This window comes from Solanum lycopersicum, chromosome 4, assembly GCF_036512215.1.
Source record: "Solanum lycopersicum chromosome 4, SLM_r2.1".
In the NCBI taxonomy this organism is placed as follows: domain Eukaryota; kingdom Viridiplantae; phylum Streptophyta; class Magnoliopsida; order Solanales; family Solanaceae; genus Solanum; species Solanum lycopersicum.
In genome coordinates, this window is record NC_090803.1 from 49,144,712 (window position 1) to 49,167,916 (window position 23,205).

A 23,205-nucleotide genomic window follows, 5' to 3' on the forward strand; every position below is an offset into this window, starting at 1 on the left:
ATTTGGGACATGTAACAGTATTTTACTGCTGCAAGAGTTCCTGACGCTAACAAGTTAAATATTACCACAATGTACTTGACGGGTGATGCTAAACTTTGGTGGAGGACTCGAAATGCAGATAACGTAAGTGTTGGTCGTCCTAGAATTGATACATGGGATAAATTAATAAAAGAAATGTGTGATCAATTTCTTCCTAGCAACGCATCTTGGCTTGCAAGGGATAAATTGAAAAGGCTAAGGCAGACAGGTTCGGAGAGGGAATACATTAAAGAATTTACCTCTGTAATGTTAGACATACAAAATATGTCTGATGAGGATAAATTACACAAATTCATTTCAGGTATGCAAGGCTGGGCTCAAAACGAACTCAGGAGGCAGAATGTTAAAGATCTGCCTGGTGCAATTGCTGCTGCAGATTCGTTGGTTGATTCCCGGACGACTCGTTCTTTGACAGATGTTCCCTCCACTTCAAAATCTAAAAAAAATTATAAGAAAGGGGAATGGAAAAAGGATAGTCGCGAGGACAATACAAATGACAAAGGAAAGGCACAAATGAAGGATGGGAAAGACAGACCAAAGAATAAAGATGCTAATTCTAAGGCTGTTGGAGTTGTGGTGGTCCTCATTTGGCCAAATCTTGTCCAAACCGGGAAAAAGTGAATGCTTTGTTTGCTGGAAATATGAATCAAAGGAAGGAGGATGAGGAAATCGTGGCTACAATGGCAAACCCGTTGGGATTGTCCTTCAATCATATTATAGGGATTAATAATGTTGGAAAAATGTCTAGTACTTCGAATCCTCATGCTTCCCTAATTCATATAGAAATGAAAGTGAAAGAACAAAGTTGGGTAGGAAAACATAACTTGATGGTGATGCCGCTTGGTGAGTTTGAAATCATACTTGGGATTGATTTTCTAAGAAAAATCCAGTTTGTTCCGTTTCCTCATTTAGATGGAGTGATGGTCATGAATGGAAGCAATGTTGGATTTCTCAAAAGAGTTCATCCATTTGGGAACATTAACAAAGTTGCAAAGAATAAAGACAGGGGAATGTTCTTGTCTGCTATGTCAATCAACAAAGGGCTGAAGAAAGGTGATGACAATATACTTGGTGCCTTGGTCGAAATGAAACCTGATGTGAAGATGGAAGTGCCTGATTGTGTTGCTGAATTGCTTAAAGAGTTTACTGATGTTATGCTGCCTAAATTACCAAAGCAATTACCACCAAGGAGGGATATTGATCATAAAATTGAATTGCTGCCTGGTACGGTTGCTCCTGCACAGGATCCTTATCGTATGGCTCCTAAGGAATTGGTTGAATTATTCAAACAATTGAATGAGTTGTTGGATGCTGGATTGATTCAGCCATCTAAGGCCCCATATGGTGCTCCCGTTTTATTTCAAAAGAAATAGGATGGGACAATGTGAATGTGTGTAGACTACAGGGGACTGAACAAGGCAACTATAAAGAACAAATGTCCGGTTCCGTTGTTGTATGATTTGATGGACAGGTTGAGTAAGGCATGCTGGTTCACAAAACTTGATCTCATGACGGGTTATTTGCAGGTTAAAATAGCAGAGGGTGATGAACCAAAAACAACATGTGTAACTAGATATGGTTCATATGAATTCCTTGTAATGCCATTTGGGCTGATAAATGCCCCGACAACGTTTTGCAACTTAATGAATAATGTATTGTTTGAGTATCTTGATGACTTTGTTGTTGTCTATCTAGATGATATTGTCATTTATAGTAGAACATTGGAGGAACATGTTAATCACTTAAGTTTAGTTCTGTCTCAGTTGAGAAAATACACACTTTATGTCAAGATGGAAAAGTGTGAGTTTGCTCAACAAGAGATAAAATTCTTGGAGCATCTTGTTAGTAAAAACCAAGTTTGAATGGATCCTAAGAAAGTGCAAGCCATTGTTGATTGGAAGGCACCTCGTCATGTGAAGGATTTGAGGTCGTTTCTTGGCTTGGCTAACTATTATAGAAAATTCATTGTTGGTTACTCAAAAAAGGCAGCGGCTTTGACAGATTTGTTGAAGAAAGATACAAAGTGGGTTTGGTCTGAACGGTGTAATGAAGCATTTCAGAATTTGAAGAATACTATTGCATGGAACCTATACTCAAATTTCTTGATTTTGAGTTACCATTTGAAGTGCACACTGATGCGTCAGACAAGGCAATTGGTGGCGTATTAGTGCAAGATGGTCATCTAGTGGCCTTTGAAAGTAGGAAATCGAATGATGCTGAACAGAGATACACAACACATGAAAAGGAAATGGTTGCGGTGGTACACTGTTTGCAAGTTTGGAGAGTTTATCTCTTGGGTACTCGATTTGTAGTAAGAACTAATAATGTAGCAAATACATTTTTCAAGACACAGAAAACGTTGAGTCCTAAGCAAGCACGGTGGCAAGAATTCTTGGCAGATTATGATTTCATATGGGAACATAAACCAGGAAAACACAACCAGGTAGCTGATGCACTGAGTAGAAAAGAAGTGTCTGTTGCAGTATATTCAATTTCAAAACTTGAAACTGATTTCTATGATAGAATCAGGTTGTGTGCTGCAAATGATTCAGTATATGTTAAATGGATGGGTCAAGTGCAAGATGGCACAATGAGACGGTATTGGGTCGAGGGCGATCTACTCTATTTTAAAAGGGGGAGAATCGTTGTACCAAATCAGAGCGGGTTGCGCAAAGACTTAATGAAAGAGGCACATAATTCTGCTTGGGCTGGACATCCCGGTGTTGAAAGGATGTTACCCTTACTGTCTCGTGTTTATTTTTGGCCGAAGATGGAAGATGATATAGAGGCATACGTCAATACTTGTCATGTTTGTCAAATTGACAAGACTAAACGTAAGAAGGAAGCAGGTTTGCTGCAACCTTTGCCTGTTCCTGAAAGGCCATGGCTATCAGTAAGCATGGATTTCATTTCTGGATTCCCTAAAGTAGATGGCAAAGCATCTATCATGGTGGTAGTTGACAGGTTTTCAAAATATTCTGTTTTTATTGCTGCACCTGAACTATGTTCATCTGAAGTTGCTGCTGATTTGTTCTACAAACATGTGGTTAAGTATTTTGGTGTTCCGGCTGACATTGTGAGTGATAGAGATACAAGGTTCACTGGTAAATTTTGGACAGCATTGCTCAATATGATGGGAACTGAATTAAAATTTTCTACTGCAAATCATCCACAAACAGATGGACAGACAGAAAGAATTAATCACTTGTTGGAAGAATACTTGAGGCACTATGTGTCAGCAAGTCAACGGAATTGGGTAACATTGTTAAACACTGCGCAGTTTTGCTACAATCTGCACAAGTCATCTGCAACTGAAATGAGTCCTTTTGAAATTGTTTTAGGCAAACAGCCTATGACGACACTTGATGTCGCCAAATCTAAAAATCAGGGAAAGTGTCCAGCAGCATACAGGGTTGCAAGGGACAGACTTGAAATGTTATCCGAGGCACAGGATAGCTTGAGCAAGGCTCAGTGGCGCATGAAGAAGTATGCTGATCAACATTATCGCTCAGTTGAGTTCAATGTGGGTGAAAAGGTGTTATTGAAACTTACCCCACAAATCTGCAAACAGATTGTAAGTAAGACCAGACATCGGGGTTTGATTCCTAAGTATGATTGTCCATTCGAATTGGTGAAACGAGTGGGCGAAGTTGCTTATAGGTTAAAGTTGCCAGAAAGGTTGAAAATTCATCCCACTTTCCAAGTGAGTTTCTTGAAACCTTACTTTGCAAATGCAGATGATCCGGACAGAAACAGGTCAAAGAGGGCTCCTCCATCAGTACCTACACAGTATGATGCTGAAATTGAGAAGATCCTTGATCATCGAGTTTTGGGTAAAAGTAAGAAGAATACTAAAACAGAATTCTTGGTTCATTGGAAAGGAAAGAGTGCAGCTGATGCAGTTTGGGAGAAGGCAAAAGACTTACGGCAGTTTGATGCTCAAATCGTAGACTGTCTTAAAACAATCTCAATGAGGACATTGAGTTCAAGTGGAGTGGGTGGTCTGTTAGACCCGCAAACTACTTGATCTAACTACATGCAGACATGTCAAGGACTTGGGCATTGGTCTTGACATGGCTGATGAAAAAATAGTGCAACACAAGTTCAAGGTGCTTGGGTGTTGGCAAGGAAACTTGAACGTGCAAGGCTTACGTGCGGACTAAGGGAATTGACAAGGCAGCGTGTTGGCTTGACAAGTAAAGGATGTGAAGACTTGACAATGGCAAGAACAAAGGCAGTTCACCCGAATTGCTGAAATAAAACTAAGTGTTGGAGGACAGCTAAAATATTCTAAGTGTTGGAAGCTGGCTGAAATATTCCAAGTGTTGGAATGTAGCCTAAAATATTCTAAGTATTACAATATTAGTATTTCGTGTAGATAAGAATGTAATTTGAATTAGATTCTATCTGTTAGAAATATAGCTGTTGGAAAACTTAGTTTGAACCCTGTGATGACAAGTGTCATTTGTAACTGCCGCATGTAACTGCCATGTGCAGAATTTTTACTAAGGGTGGAAATTCGTCTAAGGCTTAGACAGAGTGTTTTTAGCCTTAGACAAATTCGTGAAGCCTTCCTTTTTATTAATTACAGATTAATAAAGTTTGGGAAGAGTTTTTGTAAAGTCTGCTTGCTGTTTAACTTTGCTGCTTGAGTATTTTTATACTTAGTCAAATCTGTGGGTGTAAAGTAGGCTGAGTGTTACTTCCTAGAGCTGGTGAAGAATTTAAATGGCTCGGAATTTCCTAAAGGATATTCGAATATGTCCCAAACCTGTGAGACCTATTTACATACATTGTGATAGTCAAGCACCAATAGTTAAGGCAGGGAGCATCATGTACAAAAGAAAGTATCATCATATAAGACGGAGATAAAACACCGTAATACAACTTCTCTCTAGTGGAATTTTCACAATTGACTATATGAAGTCAAGTAATAATGTGTCAGGTACACTAAAGAAAGGCCTACAGAGAGAGGAATTGAAAGATCATCTAAGGGAATGGGTTTACGTCTTAGGACAAGTCAGCATGGCGATAACTCCATTAAGTAGATTGGATATCCCAAGAGCTAGATTCAAGGAGAAAAACAAAGTTGTGACTTACAGTTCAACATTGATAATCAAATCAATCTATTCTCATGATGAAGACAATGTTCAGGAACAAGGTTATGACTTTAAGGCTTGTTAATGAGTTAATAAAGCTTAAAGTTTTAATTATTTTCCAAGTTAGGCTTATTTGACCAAATAGTGTATCTACGACATGACACGGTTAGAAATCACATATATGAGTGTGAAGTGTAAGTTGCTTCAAAGAGAATTTATGTCAAAAGCCCATTCTCTATACATTCATGAAACTATGAGATTTTGATGGCTGAAACAAACATAAACGTAAGAACCATAAACGGAAAAAGGCTTAATTGTGTGACATATGGTTGTCTAGGTATACACAAAGCTCAACATTTCAAAGATATCGCATCTATCGATTCACCGAGTATATCCGACATATGTTCACTACGGAAAGTACAAGGGGAAACTTACTTATCCAGGTGCAATTTATCCTTGCTTGTAAAGTACACACTCGTCTGTGCATTCCTTATGTTATAACCATTCTTCATTCATATGGGGTATTGTTGGGTATACAGCAAGAGTTAATGATAAATGAAGGAAAGATAAAAAGAGAGGAACTTGAATAGTTGGGGACTTGAAAAGTTCTCTTATGACTTAGGGAAAAGGTGTTTCTCCCTCATCGTGGTGAAAAGAAAATAGAATAGTTTAATATAGAAAAACTCCTATTAATTTTAAAAAGGGTTGGAAAGAGGGACCCCCTCGCGTCGTCGTCGTCGTCGTCGTTGATGCTCACTCGGCTTCGGCTTCAGCCTGTTTTATTTAAATTTCTTTTCATTTTAATTTGAACTTTCCGCCGTTGGAAATGATTGTTTTGAAAGGTTGCAACTTTTAGAAACAATCATGACCATTTGAAAGGTTGCAAATTTTCATAAATGGTCCTGTGAATTCTGAAAGGATTGCAACCTTTCGGAGCTAGTTCCTTTTGGATATAAATAACATTTATTCTTCAGACTTTTTCCTTACAAAATTTTCTGATTTCTTCTTTTTCTTCTGCACAAAGTCTCTTTGTGTATTTTATTGTTGTTGAGTGGCTCGTTCACACCAGTGTTTTGGATATCAATACATTGATGATTAACGTCATTCTATCTTGGGAGGACATATTTCAAATCAAACCTCGAATACTAGAGGAAAATAATTTTCTTAAAGGGGCACTGTGCATTCAGTGAATTTGATCTTTTTTCATTCTGATTTTCCAGATTCTGGTATGTTTACAAATTTTTAATTTTTTGTGAATTAATTCATGTTCTTCTGTTCTTATTGGTTCATTAAACTTTGATAACTTCGTGTTTTTGTAAAGTTTGTTGAATCAGTGATTCTGCTTTTAAACACATATTGGCAACATAATATGTATCCATGATCGTAGTAATAAAGAAAATTTTGAATGATATATATATATATGAATGTCTTGCTCAACACAATCAATCGCATGCTACAAGCTTTCTCGAATAAAAAATGTACTTTCGAAATACTTTTTTAGGCCAAATTTCATCAATTAAGAAAATTATTTTCAATACGATATTCATTTCCACAAATAACTCCTCATGTACAAAAATGCATGGAAAACAGACTTACAGAGTAGTACTCAATAACGATATATTATAAGTCATATAATATCAATTAATTAGCAAAATCTTAACTTGAAATTTACGATAATGATTCATCTCTATAATACTCTAGTCTCATCATTTCTCCCAAGCCATAACATTGTTTATACAATAAGCTATAACCCAAATAAAGTAGAGCGTGAGTCATAATCTACCTCAAAAGCTGAGAAAATTCATCATAAATTCTTACACAATTACCTTACTCTTGTGTACCTCCAAAACGCTCCCAATCTATTAGAATTATGTTTTACATGAATATACTAGTCTAACGACACTCATATTGTCAAACTAAAGTTTGGATCAAAAAGTTAACCACAAACCACTGAAGTCAAATTTAGAGTTTTCTTTTAGAATCGTTTTAACCATAAGGATAAGTAACTTATATTTGGATTCTTTTCTAAAACGTGATTTGGATTAACTCTTAAATCACCATAATATGATTTATAACTTTAGGTACAAAATTCCTTAATTTTAATACTCAAATGTTGTTTAACGATCAAGTCAGTGATAAATCCAAGAATAAAAATCAAGTAAGGCGATACAATCTTATCTTTGAAATAAAATCTTCAAATACCTTCAAGAATCTCTCCAATTGAAGCTCAAAACATCCAAGAATTTAATTTAGAGGTCTAGATCTATTTGGGGGAGATAATTCAATCTGGGTAGTGGGTGTTCTTCTGAAATGCGATATTTCTAAATAGATACACTAATAAAGAGTGTTAAATCTTTTACAAATATTAGTTAAGTGTTATTAGATTCAATATAATAAAAGTCTTAGCAAAATATAAAAAAAAATATTCTATGATTGAAGTAAAGTTTCTTTGTTGATTATAAAGTCAAGTTTCTTCAGTGATGCTCAAGAAAAAAGAATGATTTTATTTATTAATGCTACTTATGTGATTTACACTCTCATGAAATTCGCTTCAAAATAGTTATTATTATATAAACAATGCCCTTTTGTTTTACATACTTACTACTTCTTAATACTTCAGTATTTTAGACGATGAAAAGTTCATATGACTTGCAATAACACCGGTTGAAGTTTATATTAGTTTAATTTTTATCGCTTATTTAAGGAGTAGTTAATTTGAGATAAATATTTTCATTAATACAATATATGTTTATATTTGTATAGGTATTTGTATTTAAATTAAAGTATTATATATGTCACAAACGTATTATCAAATTAACAAAGATCTTCTAGTTTCAAAATACATTATTTTAACTTTAAGATCTTTAAAAAAAAACTTGTAGTTGAGAAAATTACAGATGTCACTTGTTCATTAAGCGGGTGTAAACATTTGATGTTGGCAAGTTTTTTCCTACTCTACACCTGTCTAAGATGTACCTGAACAAGACAATATAATAAAATTGAAGTAACAATTAAAATAAATATTATATTTACATTAATAATGTAATAAAGATCAAAACGAGGTATTAAATTATAGTTACTTACCCTAGAAAGAAAAATTAGAGTTGAAAGTAGACTTCTTTTTATTATTTCCTTATTAAATAACTAACTGCACAACAATCCAAAAAAATTAATCTAATAATTTACATTGTCACAACTCTTTCCTAAAAAAAGTTGCCATAAATAATTTTTGTTATAGAAATTAGAAACCGAGTAAATAATAAAATTAAAAGTTTCTATAACATATTAAAAAAGTTCCTTAAAAGTTATGTATGTAGCGTTAAAGAAGTGCAACATCTGTATAAATCGCTATCCTATTTTCTTCTTTTCATTCAATCATTCTTGTAGTTTTGAGAAAAGAGAATGTAGGAATTGGTTAAATAGTTCCTTTTGTAGTTAGTTAATTAATTAAGTTGATTAGTAGAAATGCTAATTAGCTAGTGGGGTCCACAAGGTTGTTAGTTAGTTAGTACGTACTAATACTGTGTAGTATGAATAGAAAGCATAGTTCATTGTAAAAGTTAGTTACATTTATTAGATCAATAATATCTTTCTCTTCTTTAGTTCATTCTTAGATCATATTTTCTATATGGTATCAGAGCAGGTTCATCTCACCCGATGTTGGGACCCCCAAAATCAAAACCACGCACCAAATGCTAAGCACTAGGCGTGAGGTGGGGTGTTAAAGAATGACAAAAGTCTCAAATTAGTGGTTAATAAGATGGGTGGACTCCTTATAAGGATTGGACAATCCTCCTCCCTTTGAGCTAGCTTTTGAGGTGTGAGTTAAGCCTAAGACCTAATTTCAGATGGTATCAGAGCTAGGAATCGAGTTCGATTCAACTGTGTGAAGCTAGGATCTTGTATTTCTGCCATTGAAGACCTTCTGTGAAAGCAGAGGTAATGGTGAACAACAAAGAATCAATTACTGCAACTGCAGTCAGAACAGAGACGCTAGATGAAATCAATAAAAAATGTAACCATCCCCTGTATTTTCATCCTTCAGATACTCCTGGATGTGTTCTCATCATAGTACAACTCACAGGAACAAAAAATTACTCTATATGGAGACGACCTATGCGAATCAATCTTCGAGCTAAGAGCAAGTTAGGGTTTGTATTGGGAACATGCAAACGAAGTGACTATCAACTGGAATTGGAAGAGCAGTGGGAAAAATGCAATTGTTTTATACTTTCCTGGATTATGAATACAGTCTCCAAGGAATTACTTAGGGGGATTGTGTATGCAGATGATGCAGCAACTGTATGGAAGGATCTCAAAGAGAGACTCGACAAAATCGATGGATTGAGGATTTATCAACTTCACAGAGAGATCTTCACAATTCATCAGGGTAATTTGACTATTTCTAACTATTTTACAAAATTGAGGTTACTATGGGATGAGTTTGATGCGTTTTTACCTCCACCATCATGTAACTGTGATAAGTCGAGGACATACGTAGATCACACAGCATACTTGAGGTTATTTGAATTTCTGATAAGATTGAATGAAGTATATACTGAAGCGAGAAGTCAAATTTAATGATGAATCCACTGCCATGTGTGAGCAAAGCTTATTCTATGATAATGGCAGATGAAAGTCAGCATACAAATGCAGGGACTCATTCTAATAGAGAACCATTAGATTCAGTAACCTTATATGCAGGGAAAGGACCCTATCAAAAAGACACAAGGAACTTTCAGCAGAAGAAGAAAAATTGGGATCAATTTTGTGACTATTACAAGTTGCAGGGACATGTTAAAATGAATTGTTACAAATTGAATGGATATCCACCATATTGGAAGTTCAAGAAGAAGAATGTATCAGGAGTTGATCAGGGAGGAACTTGTCAGATGCAGGGGTTGCAGATCAATGATAAACACCTCTAGCCAACCAAGTTAGATGTGAGAAGGATTCTGATGTATTTGATTCAAGAGCCTTGACTAATGCAAGATATGAGCAGGATTCTAACAATGCATCTTGATCAGGAGTCTTGGGAACTCATCCTAATTTCTCTCAAAGGCAATATTAAAGAATTACGCATATGCTGGATAAATAAGAAGGACAAGCATATGATAGTACTGTCGCAAATGTAGCTATGGCAGGTATGAGCTCAATTACTCAAGTTTTTTTTGTGAATGATGAAAAAAGAAGCTGGATATTTAACTCAGGGGATACGTGTGACATGACTTCTAAGCTAGGAAGATTAACTCAGTAGAAATTGCATAGGTAGAAAAGTATATCTACCAAATGGAGAGACTATTACAGTAACACGTACTGGGAATTGTGACATAACTACTGGTGAATCACTAAAAATGTCTTGGTGGTTCCAGAATTTAATTGTGACCTGCTCTCTGTATCTCAAATAACCAGACAATTAAATTGCTCAGTTAATTTTTTTTCCTGAGTTTGTTGTTTTCCAGGAACAATTAAATGGGAGGGTGAAGCGGATTGGTAAGGAATTGAATGGATTGTATTACTTTTCAGATCAACCAACACAAGGAGAAAATAAAGCATATGAGATTTTACTGATGGCATAAGATGGAAAACTAGATAGTAGATTGTTATGGCACAACAGGTTAGGTCATCCTTCAGTCAAGGTGTTGAGACAACTGTCATTATCTTCAACTGATACAGATGTTGCTTGTGATAAATGTCATGTGTGTCCATTAGCAAAACAAATCAGATTTCCTTTTAGTTTAAGCTTGTCTAAAAGTACTTCTATTTTTATTTGATTCACTTAGACGTTTGGGGACCATACAAAAGTGATGACTCACAATGGTTATAGGTTCTTCTTGACAATTGTTGATGATAATTCTCGAATGACATGGGTGTATCTACTTGAATTGAAGAGTGATGTGTTTCATACCTTACAATCATTTCTTTCATTTGTTCAAACTCAATTTAAGAAACAGGTAAAAAGGATGCGATTTGATAATGGAAATGAATTTTTCAACAAAGAATGCAATGAATTGTTTAGTAAACAAGGGATAGTTCATAAAAGTAGTTTTGCATACTCCCCACAATGAAATGGAGTGGCGAGAGGAAACATAGACATGTCCTTGAAATATCTAGAGCACTTATATTTCATGGACACATTCCTCTTAGAATCTAGGGAGAATGTGTTCTTGCAGCTGTGTATTTGATAAACAGGTTGCCAACAACAGTACTAAAGGGAAATACACCTTATGAAGTGTTTCATAAGGTGAAAGCTAAGATAGATCATCTGAAGACCTTAGGTTGCTTGTGTTATGTAACAAGAGTGCCTAAAGCTGACAAATTTTAACCTAGAGCAGATGCTTGTATTTTTTGGGATATGCATTTGCTCAGAAAGGATACATATTATATAATTTGAGTCAGAAAAGGATGTTGGTTAGTCGAGATGTTGTTTTTAAAAAAGATATATTTCCTTATTAGCATATCAGTAACAAGTAGTTACCCCTATTTCCAGTTGATGATCAAACACTTCATGATGATGAATTCCATGAAGCAACTCATCATTTCCCACATGAGGAGATATTGACTAATGTTGCCTTACAGGACATGAACATAGTTGAAGGGAATGATCATGTTGATCATAATGTTGCAGCAGAAGGAGGGAATTCAGTTGAAGGAAATGGTCATGTTGAAGGAGGGACTAGACAATCACTTAGAGTATCGCATCCACCTATATGGATGAAGGACTATATGAAGCAAGTATCAGATTTGAACCCGCTTTATACAATTGGAAACTATGTCTCATATCAGCATATTTCTCCATCTTATGCTGCATATTTGTCTAAATTTTCCACAGAGGTTGAACCAAGGAGCTATAAAGAGGTAATTAAGGATCAAAGGTGGGTAGATGCCAAGAAAGTAGAGATCTAGGCACTGGAAGATAATGGGACTTGGAAGTTAGTAAACTTTCCAATACACAAGCCTGTTATTGGTTGTAAATGGGTTTTTAAGATCAAGTATTGATAGATTTAAAGCACGACTGGTAGCTAAAGGGTACAATCAGAATGACGAAATTGATTATCAAGAGACATTTTCACCAGTGGTGAAGATGGTTATAGGTAGATCTATAATCTCATTAGTTGTTGCTGAACATTGCATTATTAACAAAAGATGTTTACAATGCCTTCTTACAAGGTGATTTGTTTGAAGAGGTGTATATGGAATTTCCTAAGGGATTTCAACCACAGAGGAAGAATATTGTCTACAAGCTGATTAGGTCTATTTATGGACTCAAACAAGCTTCTAGACAATAGAATGCAAAGCTCACAACTGCACTTTGTCATTCTGGATATACTCAGAGTCACTTGGATTACTCCTTATTAACTAAAAAGAGAGGCTCCAAGCTGGTTATTATTTTACTATATGTGGATGGCCTGTTGATTACAAAGGATGATGCTAATTTGATAGAAGAGACCCAATGTGTGCTACACAGTCACTTCAAGAACAAGGACTTGGGAGAGCTTAAGTATTTCTTAGGCATTGAATTTCTTAGATCAAATAAAGGGATGATGATGAATCAAAGAAAATATGCCCTTGAGTTGATATCTGAGGTAGGATTGGCAGTTGCTAAACCAGCTCCTACACCACTAGAATGAAAATTACTAGTGTGGAGTATGACAAGAGTGCTGATTTACATGATGATTTATTTGAAGATGTAAGCAGGTAACAAAGACTGATTTGCAAGCTATTATACTTAACTAACAGAAGGCCAGACATAGCATTTGCAGTATAATTTTTGAGTCAGTTCATGTAGCAACCAAAGGCCTCACATTGGAATGCAGCTTCAAGGGTAGTGAGATACGTTAAGGGTGATCCAGGTAAGGGGTTATTGTTGAGTTCAGATCATAAGCCTCAGCTTACAGGGTTTTGTGATGCAGATTGGGCAGCTTGCGCAAATACCAAAAGATCGGTTACTAGTTTTATCTTGAAGTTTGGTGATTCCCAGATTTCGTGAAAGTCTAAAAAACAAAACACAATTTCCAAAAGTTCTGCAGAGGGAGAGTATAGAAGTCTAGCAGCACTGACTGCAAAGATAGTTTGGGTTACAAATTTGTTTCAAGAGTTGGGGATTAATTTATTAGCACCACCCAACATTTATTGTGACAGCAAAGCAGCTATACAGATTGTTACTAATCCTGTATTCTATGAGCGTACTAAACACATCAAAATAGACAGTCATTTCATTCGGGAGAAGATTCAAGCAAGATTGATTTTAGACCAATTACATCCATACCAAGGACCAACAAGCACATCTATTGACAAAAGCACTTGGAAGACCACAACATGAATCACTTATTGACAAGCTTAAATTTTTGAACTTGTTCAATAGATCCAGCTTGAGGGGGAATGTAGGAATTGGTTAAATAGTTCCTTTTGTCGTTAATTAATTAATTAAGTTGATTAGTAAAAATGTTAATTAGCTAGTGGGGTTCACAAGGTTGTTGGTTAGTTAGTACGTACTAATACTGTGTAGTATGTATATAAAGCATAGTTCATTTTAAAAGTTAATTACATTTTTTAGATTAATAATGTCAATATCTTCTTCTTTATTTTTTAGCTCATTCTTAGATCACATTTTCTATAGAGAAAAAAGAAAGAGAAATTGAGTGTATAATGAAGAATCTATATATATATATAAATCTGAATCAAGAATTGCTGATGTGGCATGCCTCTAAGGGCTGGATTATTTTATTTATTTATTGGAGATTTTTGGTGTAAAGTATTTTTTCATTTTAAAATATAAAATATTATTTAATATTTTTGTAAATATTAAAGCATAGTATTTAATCATTCTCACATTAGATCATACATAAAAGCTTCAGTTATCAAATTCTTACCTTAAAAACATTTTTCTTAATTGTAAAATTTAAGAAAATTTATTCTTTACACTTAATTAGAGAATTTGAAAAGTTTTTTAACATTAACTTTTGAATACTATATAAACCATACCATTAGATTGCTACATGTTGGACATAAGATTGTTTGTAAAACATGAAAGTCGGACGAATATGATGTTGTCGAGATAGCCATGGATTTATGCGCTGCTGATCGAAGAAGACGACTGAATATGGAGTTTGAAAACCTATGAAGCTTTTGTCATTCTTTTGCATTTGTTTATTTACTTTTCTTTTTTTTAATCTAGCTAGTGCTATAATTTATTTTCCTTTTTGATTATTGAGATCGATTCCACTTTTGGAATTGATAGATGTACTATTTTTTAATTTTTATTGATTAATAAACCTTGATAGAACATTTGTGTTTTTTTAAAAAAAAAAAATGTTTCATGTAATATAATTAAAATTTAAGTTTAATTTACAGTCATTTATTTTGTTACATATTTTAATTTTTTATTTTCTCTAATCCATGAAATCTAAAAAAAATATCAAATTTCTCATCATTATAACAATTTATTAATTTTCATTTTTCTTTATTATTACTACAATTTATTATTTTTATTTAAATTCTTTTTGCTACCTTCTATTTTTATAATTTTCTAAAAAGAAACGTATTTAACTCTGATTCTTATTTCCATAACTTAACATTGTACCTTCTATTTCTATTATTTTTTTGTGAATATATATGTTTTATTTATGTCTCCTTTTATTACCATGAATATGTTCTGCCCATTTTTTCTCAATTAATTTCCTTTAATTTGTTGTAAAATGTTGAAAAAAATTAAAATATCTTATTTTTTTATCATTAATAAAATACTATTAGTTAATTTTTCTAAAATTTTTCTTTCATTCTCCTAATTTTCTTTCATTTATTAAAAAATAAAACACTTTTTAAATTCTGATAAATCTCTATCACACTCATTTTTAAAGTTTTTTTTTTTTGTAATTTGTCAGAAATTTATTTATAACTTAATCTTTTTAAATTTTTAAACTTCCATCTTTTTTTGAGTAGTAGGAGTTTAGTTTTATATATATATGTAAACTATAAAAATAAAAGGTAATAAGCGAAATATAAGGAAGAGAAATATTTAAGAAATATATTTTTATATGTAAGCAAAACTGTAGCTTTTGAATTTCTTATTTTTGGAAAAGTATAACTGATTATTAATTAATAATTGATTTTTTGTTTTTTGATTTTCTTTTTTTCCCCTTCATTTACAACTCAATTCTTTCTGAAATTGTTTATCATGATTTCTATTTTAAGAGTCAAACTATAAAAACTTTGACTAACATTTTAAGATGTATTTTTTCATCATATTAATATGCAAAAAAATGTAATTTATAGTACTTTTCATGTAGTTTTAGAATATCTAATTTTTCTGTTTAACATATCAAATTAATGTAATCTAATTTACCTTTGAAAATTAATAAAATTGACTTTCGATAAGCGCAATATGACAAATAATTCCGGATGGAGAGAGTATTAAATAAAATGTTAAGAAACTAAAAAGTCATTTCTTTAATATAAGTTTTAATGATATTTATTTTCATTACATTAGCAACTTTTTATTTTTCTAATTTCTAAAGTAATTAATAATCATATTGATATTAGATATTATAGTCTATAAATAAAGATAGTCAAAATTTTATAGAAATTATCACTTTAATTTTTTTGTTATTATGTTTTTGAGAGATATTGTTAGATTATGCAGAAATCATCGCATTGATTTATTTTTTTTTTGTTGTTTTTATATTCTTTATGTTTATTATTTGCATATTTTAGCTTGACTCAAAAAAATAAGATGCAAATTATTAAATTATGATTAACCTATGGAGTGGATATTAGCAAAACTCAAAAGATTAATTATGCATTAAATTTATATATTATTCTTTGCTATAAAAAATCAAGGTCTAACAATTATAATACAAACACATCTTTATTTATATAATACTTAATAAAATTACTCATAACTTATCATTTTTTATAATCGTGCGAAGCGCGTATAAGTTCACTAGTTTCCAATAAACAAGAACCATGGGATATTCATAGTCATGAAGTTAGCTAGTGAAGAAAATTACTCAAGTTGTCACCAATTTGCTTTAGACCTCATTTGTTTACACTTAATGATCTGAATCTTTATAAGTCAGATTCAATATATTAAGTATGTTTAATTTTCATTTGTTTACACTTAATGATCTGAATCTTTATAATTCAGATTCAATGTATGTTTGATTTTTAGGTTTAAATCTGAATGTCAGAGTCAGCCATTGAGTTCATTGTTTTATTTTTTTAAAAAAAATCTTAATGAATTTAAAGAAGTTGAACAAATCAGACCTGTAGGAAACTCTTAACAACATTTAGACTCATTTATAAATTATTAGATAATAAATCATAGCTTATATGCTTTGAATATATTTTCTTATCTCATAACTAAAAGCTCTCTTTATCACTTTTCTCAATCAAATACAATTTTTTTTTAACCGTAAATTTTTATAAATTCTTTGAAGTATATTTTTATATTAGTAATTTTTTTACATTGTTGTATGTCAAGAATATTAGTTACAATAATATTTTTAGTGTATTATTACTTATTAAAAAATTTAAATAAAAAAATAATACTCCACATGATGATTACTAAAACTTTTAAAATTATTCTCTAATCAAAAGTTAGATATTGTATTGAAATAAAATTTATATTTTTAATAAGAATCTCAATAATCAGATGTATATTCAATAAGGTCTTACTTCAATCTGGTCCTCTAAGCAGTTGTGATAACGTCTCTCAACTAATGTTTTTAGTCTTCTCTGTAATAAAAAATATCTTATATCTTCCGAATTTAGGTAAAAACACTGTAACATATGATTATCATTTCTAAAATTGAATTAAGTATCATACGAAATAAAACAGAATCCAATACCCACAGTACAATAACTTTTCAACCAAGTTCCCATCTTACACAACAAACATTAGATACAGACATCTAATATAAGTCGACCAATTTTTACTATTTTTTCCAACTAGAAATTAGAGAAAAGGTAAAAGAAAAAAAAGACAAGTGAAATATACTCAAACTTGATCGAGATCGTTAGTAACGATTTTAATTTTGAACGAAACCTTTTACTTTTTCATCATTTAATAATATATTTTTTTAAAAAAATATAAATATCCAACTGGATAGGTGATCTTTAAAATAAACTATTAAATATTTTATTAAAATAGTATATGGGTAACAGATTCCTTCCAAAATCTGAATTTGTTTCAGAAATTTCGATTTAGAGCCGTTCAAAAAAAACCTGCTAACTAACTATACTAGGTAGAGAGTGCATGGATGAATTTTAAAATGAAAAAGAAGAAGAAACTTGAGAGGAAAGAGTAATTAGGATGTAGAAAATAGTATTAAAAATACATCATTTCAGTTTGATTTTTCCAATTGAAACATGTGGTAGCGTCTCCATGAAAATCGACCCCAAGCAAACTAGGGGCTGGCGTATCCCACACTAAATACTTGCCGTTTCCATCTTTAAATATGGATGCTTCCTCAAGTACTGAACATTCTCCATCCCCATCCTCAATTATGCCAACATCTGTTGATTCTTGTTCTGAGAGATTGAGTTTGGCGTCGGATCCATAAAGCCTGCGTGCTGCATCATCATAGGCTCTGGCTGCTTCCACTGAAGTATTGAAAGTACCTAACCAAATTCGTGCACCCCCATTCGGTTCTCTAATTTCTGCTACCCATTTACCCCACGTTCTTTGTCTCACGCCTCTATACGTGCATGAAGCGTTCTCTGGTCCACCTTTACCTCTCATACAACCTTTTCTAGAACGTGATTTCCTCTTGGATTCTACACTCTCAATCCTACTTTTGCCACATTCCTCCATTCTTTACCTTTTATTTTATTCAAATCAAAAAGTGAAATACACACGACGACATTTTCGTTTATACTTGGACAAGTTACAAGTGTACACACATTGGTTATGCACGTGGATCATGTGCCACGCGGCACACAGTAGATAATACAACTCTACAGGTGAAGTAAAATCGCTAACTCTCATGATTTATGTATTAATTGAAGGGCTAACAGTATTTAAAAACGATTATATATTTCTTTCGTCTAAAAATATGGTTCATTTTTATTTTTCGGCTTATTAGAAATAATTTTTCTTTTACTTTTTTGGTTTTAAAATACTCTTTTAACTTCAATTTTATTAAATTCCTTACTAATTGGTTGATTCTTTTATTTATACTAAACAAAATTATTCGAATTCTAATATTTAGCTTATATAAAAGATAAAATATAATTATATCAATATTTATTTATGTTTTAATTCATAATAACTATTCCCTTTCATCCATTTTTATTTGTCATGTTTTGTTTTTCAAAAGTCAATTTAACTAATTTTTAAAATTAAATTAAATTACCTTAATTAAATATCTTAAACAAAAAATTTAAACATTTAAAAATTATATAGAAAATACGATAAATTACAATCTTTTATATATCAATATAATATAAAAATATATTGTAAAATGTCATATCATATAGACGAAGAGAGTAACATATCACAATGATAGCACTAGTAATAATAAAAATTATTTGGATATAATTAAATTTGCAGGTAAAGGAAGGTTGTCCAAATTTCCAGAAACTTCTGTACGTTGAATTTGAGGTTAGCTTTATGAATTTCAATTGTTGGATACTCTTTTCATCATCCAAAAAGAGAAAAAGAATTCAAGATACAATATTTAGTATTATATATGTTATTTATTAAAAATAAATTAAAGAAAATATTAAATATTTATATAATTAAATTTTAATATGATAATTTAAATATAATTAAAAATACCAGAAAACTAGAAATTAAAACACAAAATAATAATAGTGTATAAAACATAAAATGAAATCCAAATTCGTTGTGTAAAAAATGAAGAATAATTTATTGAGATATTTTAGCAGAGATTCCACGTGTGTAGAAGCGAATACCTCCGTTGGCGCACAATAGCGGGAGACACGATGGTAAAAGCATTGATTATCGTCCAAATTTTGCCGCTCTAGTATTTGATAATTTTATCAAATATTGATAAAATTATCAATTTCCCCACAAATAGTTAACCATATTTTGTAAAAAACAAATGAATAAATTATCATTATCATCATTGTTAATAAGTGATGGTTTTTCCGTCCGATCAAAATAATAAAAAGCTATCACGTCGCCTCATTCTAAATAAGGGGTATTTACGTAGATTAGATGGATTCGTCGGACTATCAGATATTTTTATATTTTTGGTTAACATACTATACGTGGTTTAGCGCAAAATTGACGCATTGTTTTGCCTCACATCGGGTCAATGTTTCCGTCTCATTCTGCTTCTTCTCTTCGTCTTCCCTATATCCAAGTTTCTAGAGCAATGAATTTCTTTCAAACTTCACACATTTTGTGGCTAATTTGCCTCAGATCTATTGTGGTAAGTGTTTCTCCAACTAATTTCTCTGATTGTCCTTGTTTCTGAGCAATTTTTCCTGTATTTTTATACAATCTTCACATGCATATGTACAAATAGATACTTCAATGCGTGCTTGTTCTCTAATGGTGTTTCGCTTCAGACAATTAGCAGTGAACCTATTTCGAATAGGTGAATCCAAGGTGTTCGATGAAATGCCTAAATAAGCCAACTATTTGGCAAGAATTTTCATTGTTTCTTTTTTTGCTATTAGCCGGGAAATTAGGGTTGCATTGATGTAATTAGATATTAGTCTTCACCTCTTCAGTTCTTTGTTAAAGTTTAGGTAGTTTTTTTTACGTTTTGGTATGATAAAAGTTATTTTGCCCAGCTGCAAAATCTGTTGTTGGAAATGTTTCTCGTGTGAATTATAATCATAACGCCTAGGTAATCAATGTGTGTGCTTATAGCTATTATAAATCAACTAGAACTGATTCTTTTCTTTATTTCGACGCTTTTTACATTTATCAGCATTTTCCTTTCTTGTTGTGTAGTAACTTTTTCCCCTAATAAATAATCAAAAATTTCAAGGGCACAGGGAAGTGAAACTATTGATATCAAAGATTCTTTATCTCATTTTTTTCATCTTTTCGTAAGTTATTCATAGGTAAATGTAGCAGGCAACTATATCTTCTTTGTTCCTGTCTGTAGCCTCCGCTTGAAATTTCGTATAAGAGAGTGAGGCTCTATTATATTATGGGGTTATTAGTTGTGCTATTATACTTCTCTTAGAGAAGTATGAATCCAAGATGAGTTGTTGATCAGAAAGACACAAAGGCTTGCAATGTCCTTTAGGACACTGATAGGTGTCGATGATAGTTCCAAAAGAATTGAGGATTGTGCCTAAAGTTATTAGGAGTGGATCGATCAGTCACTTCTTCTATTTTATTTTCTATACTTTGTAAGTTCTTGCATAGTGTTAAGCTCGATCAATTTAACTAAGAGGAAGTAAAAGAATTTCTAAGCAAAATATAAGAAGGGTAAGGAGAATATGGTACACAATGAGGATGATATCTCATTGTAAATCAACGAAAGGATGTACAGGTTAGTATTGCCAATGGTGAAAGACAATCAAAAGATCCATCATTTTGCAATTTTACTTTCATCAGGTATGTTGTAAAATCATTTATTTCTTTTTGTATCATTTAGCAACACTTTTGTAACAATCACATTATTGTCGCGTCACAGATAAACTCCTTCCACTTCTTCAAACAAGAAGGTTGTGGTATTGCTTCAAAAACTTTGGACCTTAGCTGAAAGACCAAAAGAGATTGTGATATGTTTTAGTAATATGTTCAAAGAAAACAAATTATTTAGCCTTTTTAACCAACTCCCAGTCTAATGTTATTTTCCACAAACAATTTTTGTTTTATGTCTCAAAATTGTGTAGATATCAAGTTTAATCATCTCTTCTTTATTTACGTTTCAATACTTAAGTCCGTGCCCTTCCACGAGCATCCTTTATCTACTACATGTATAAGAGTCCTAATCTATTTTATTTTTGGCATTGGGCCTTGTAATGAAATTTGAGTGAGACATTAAAATAACATCCAAACTTACTTTGCCGCTGTTAATTTTTATTTTATATCTTAAATTTCCATCACTATCATACTAATTCAGGATCACAACTTATTTGACTTTCTACGGCATAGAATTCTATTTGTGATAAATACTTTGTATTAAAAATCTTTTCATATTTTGAATTCGAAATAAATTTCTAATTAAGAAAACAATAAATTTATCTACTACGCCACAATTTTTGATAATACTACTAAAACTAAATTGGATCTGCTAATTGCGAATAATCAATTTTGTTGAAAAATTATGAAATTATTTTATCATATATTCAATTATGAATATTAATTAATTTAAATACTTTATCTCATCATTTAAATTTGAAACAATGAAAATTATCTATTTTATTTTAATAAAAAAATAACAAATCCCATGAATATCCTATCCTGTCGTATTCTACCCAAAAAAATAATAAATCTCTAAAAGAATCAATATTGGATAAGAAAAGAAAAGGCACATCAAGTACCTTGATTTTAATTTATTTTTTGCTAACTGTTATAATATTCACGCATTTAGATTTTGTTCTCTAGTCCCAATTAATAATGTGATAGAAATGAAATTTCAATATTCAAACTTCTACATTTTGATTATATTAGGACATTATGTTCTAAATATTTAGAAACTAATAAAAAATATTATAAATTAAAATAATTAATAACTTAAAATGTTTAAAAAAAAAAAGAGTTTTAGTGAATAAAATGTTTAATCAACTCTCAAAAGTTTTAATTAAGATAATAAAAATAGATAAATGCAGTTATTTGACTTATAAACACAGTTGAATCATACGACACTCATTTATAACTCGAATTCGACAAATAAGAATAAAGAAATAACATGGAACGTACGGTAAAACATATATAAATAAATACTTAACAAATTAATAATCTTCATAAAATAATTTTTTTCTCTGGTTTCGACTTGGGTCAATGAAAAAAGCTATCAATTTTGAAAAGATAATATGATAATATATTTTCAGAAGCCCCTATATAAATATATGATCTATTATTATCATAAATTAATAATTCTTTAAAAACACAAATATATCTAGACAATTTAGTAAAATATGATTCTATTTGTTCTGTTTTTTCTTAAAATTTAAATCTAGTTGAAGCTAATCTCTAGTTTTTTTATTGCATCCAAGAGCAACGGTATTGTCTTTTCGAACTGCACCATAAAATATGAAGAGTTCTAAATGCGATAAGCGTTTCCTTATGCGTAATTGGTTCCAAAGATATAATACCATCTTCAACTTCATCATCAACATTGATTTTTTCGATGGTATCCACAATTTTTTTTAGATTTGGACCTCTGAACGTTTATCACTTTCACCCGAATAATTCAACAGGTTATTGACATCCATTTTATTATAATAACCGAGATTATTCGTCAGTAACTTCAAGTTCATGAATGACGTTTTCACTAGTAGGTTCATTTAAATCTATTGAGATCGCATCCTCCGGAGGAATTGCACAGTGTCAAAAACAACTTTCTATTGTCTTAGATATATTTATTGTCCAAACAGGAATAGCGAAATTGATTGCATCCAAAATTAACCTTAGTTGGATTAGTTTGTCCCATTTCACAGTCTTTTAATATCCTACAACAAAATCTTTTTAATAATACATCTTGAGATATCTTATTATCCCAACATCATAAGGTTGAAATTAGTAAGAAACTATGATTTTGATGTATTCATTGTACTTTATGTATACTTTTTAAAAAAAAACGTGAAATCAATAAATATGATGCATAAATTAGTAAAAAAATATAATGATTATGATAGATTCAAAACTAATCTTTATTAAATCTCAAATCGTTCTTTAAATTAATAAAAATTAATTTATCAATTAATAATATCTCTATAAAATAATAAAATTTCATGGTTATACCTATATTAATTTATAGAGGTTTTACTCTATAACTTATGAGGCAAAGAAGGAAGTAGGATCACCTTGGCGAATATAGGTAAAATTTGAGGCACGTGAATTCGTGATTTTATTTTATTTTAACAGTTAGTTGTTGGCGAATATAGGTAAACTTAGAGGCACATGAATTCG

General features: G+C 31.6%; 1 protein-coding gene and 1 long non-coding RNA gene across 2 annotated transcripts; both read left to right on the forward strand.

The window, feature by feature from the left end:
* The first annotated feature begins 680 nt into the window (after window positions 1-680).
* Window positions 681-1,412, forward strand: LOC138348146 (uncharacterized). Its single transcript, XM_069296756.1, has one exon. The coding sequence runs from the start codon at window positions 681-683 to the stop codon at window positions 1,410-1,412; it is 732 nt and encodes a 243-aa protein (XP_069152857.1).
* A 13,712-nt stretch (window positions 1,413-15,124) lies between these two features.
* Window positions 15,125-21,120, forward strand: LOC104646982 (uncharacterized). Its single transcript, XR_741148.4, has 2 exons — window positions 15,125-20,682; window positions 20,762-21,120. It is a non-coding gene; the product is annotated as an uncharacterized lncRNA (long non-coding RNA).
* Window positions 21,121-23,205: the final 2,085 nt, after the last annotated feature.

Bases quoted from the DNA above. Each gene is read 5' to 3' on its own strand.
- LOC138348146 (XM_069296756.1), top strand. From the start codon at position 681: ATGAATCAAAGGAAGGAGGATGAGGAAATCGTGGCTACAATGGCAAAC.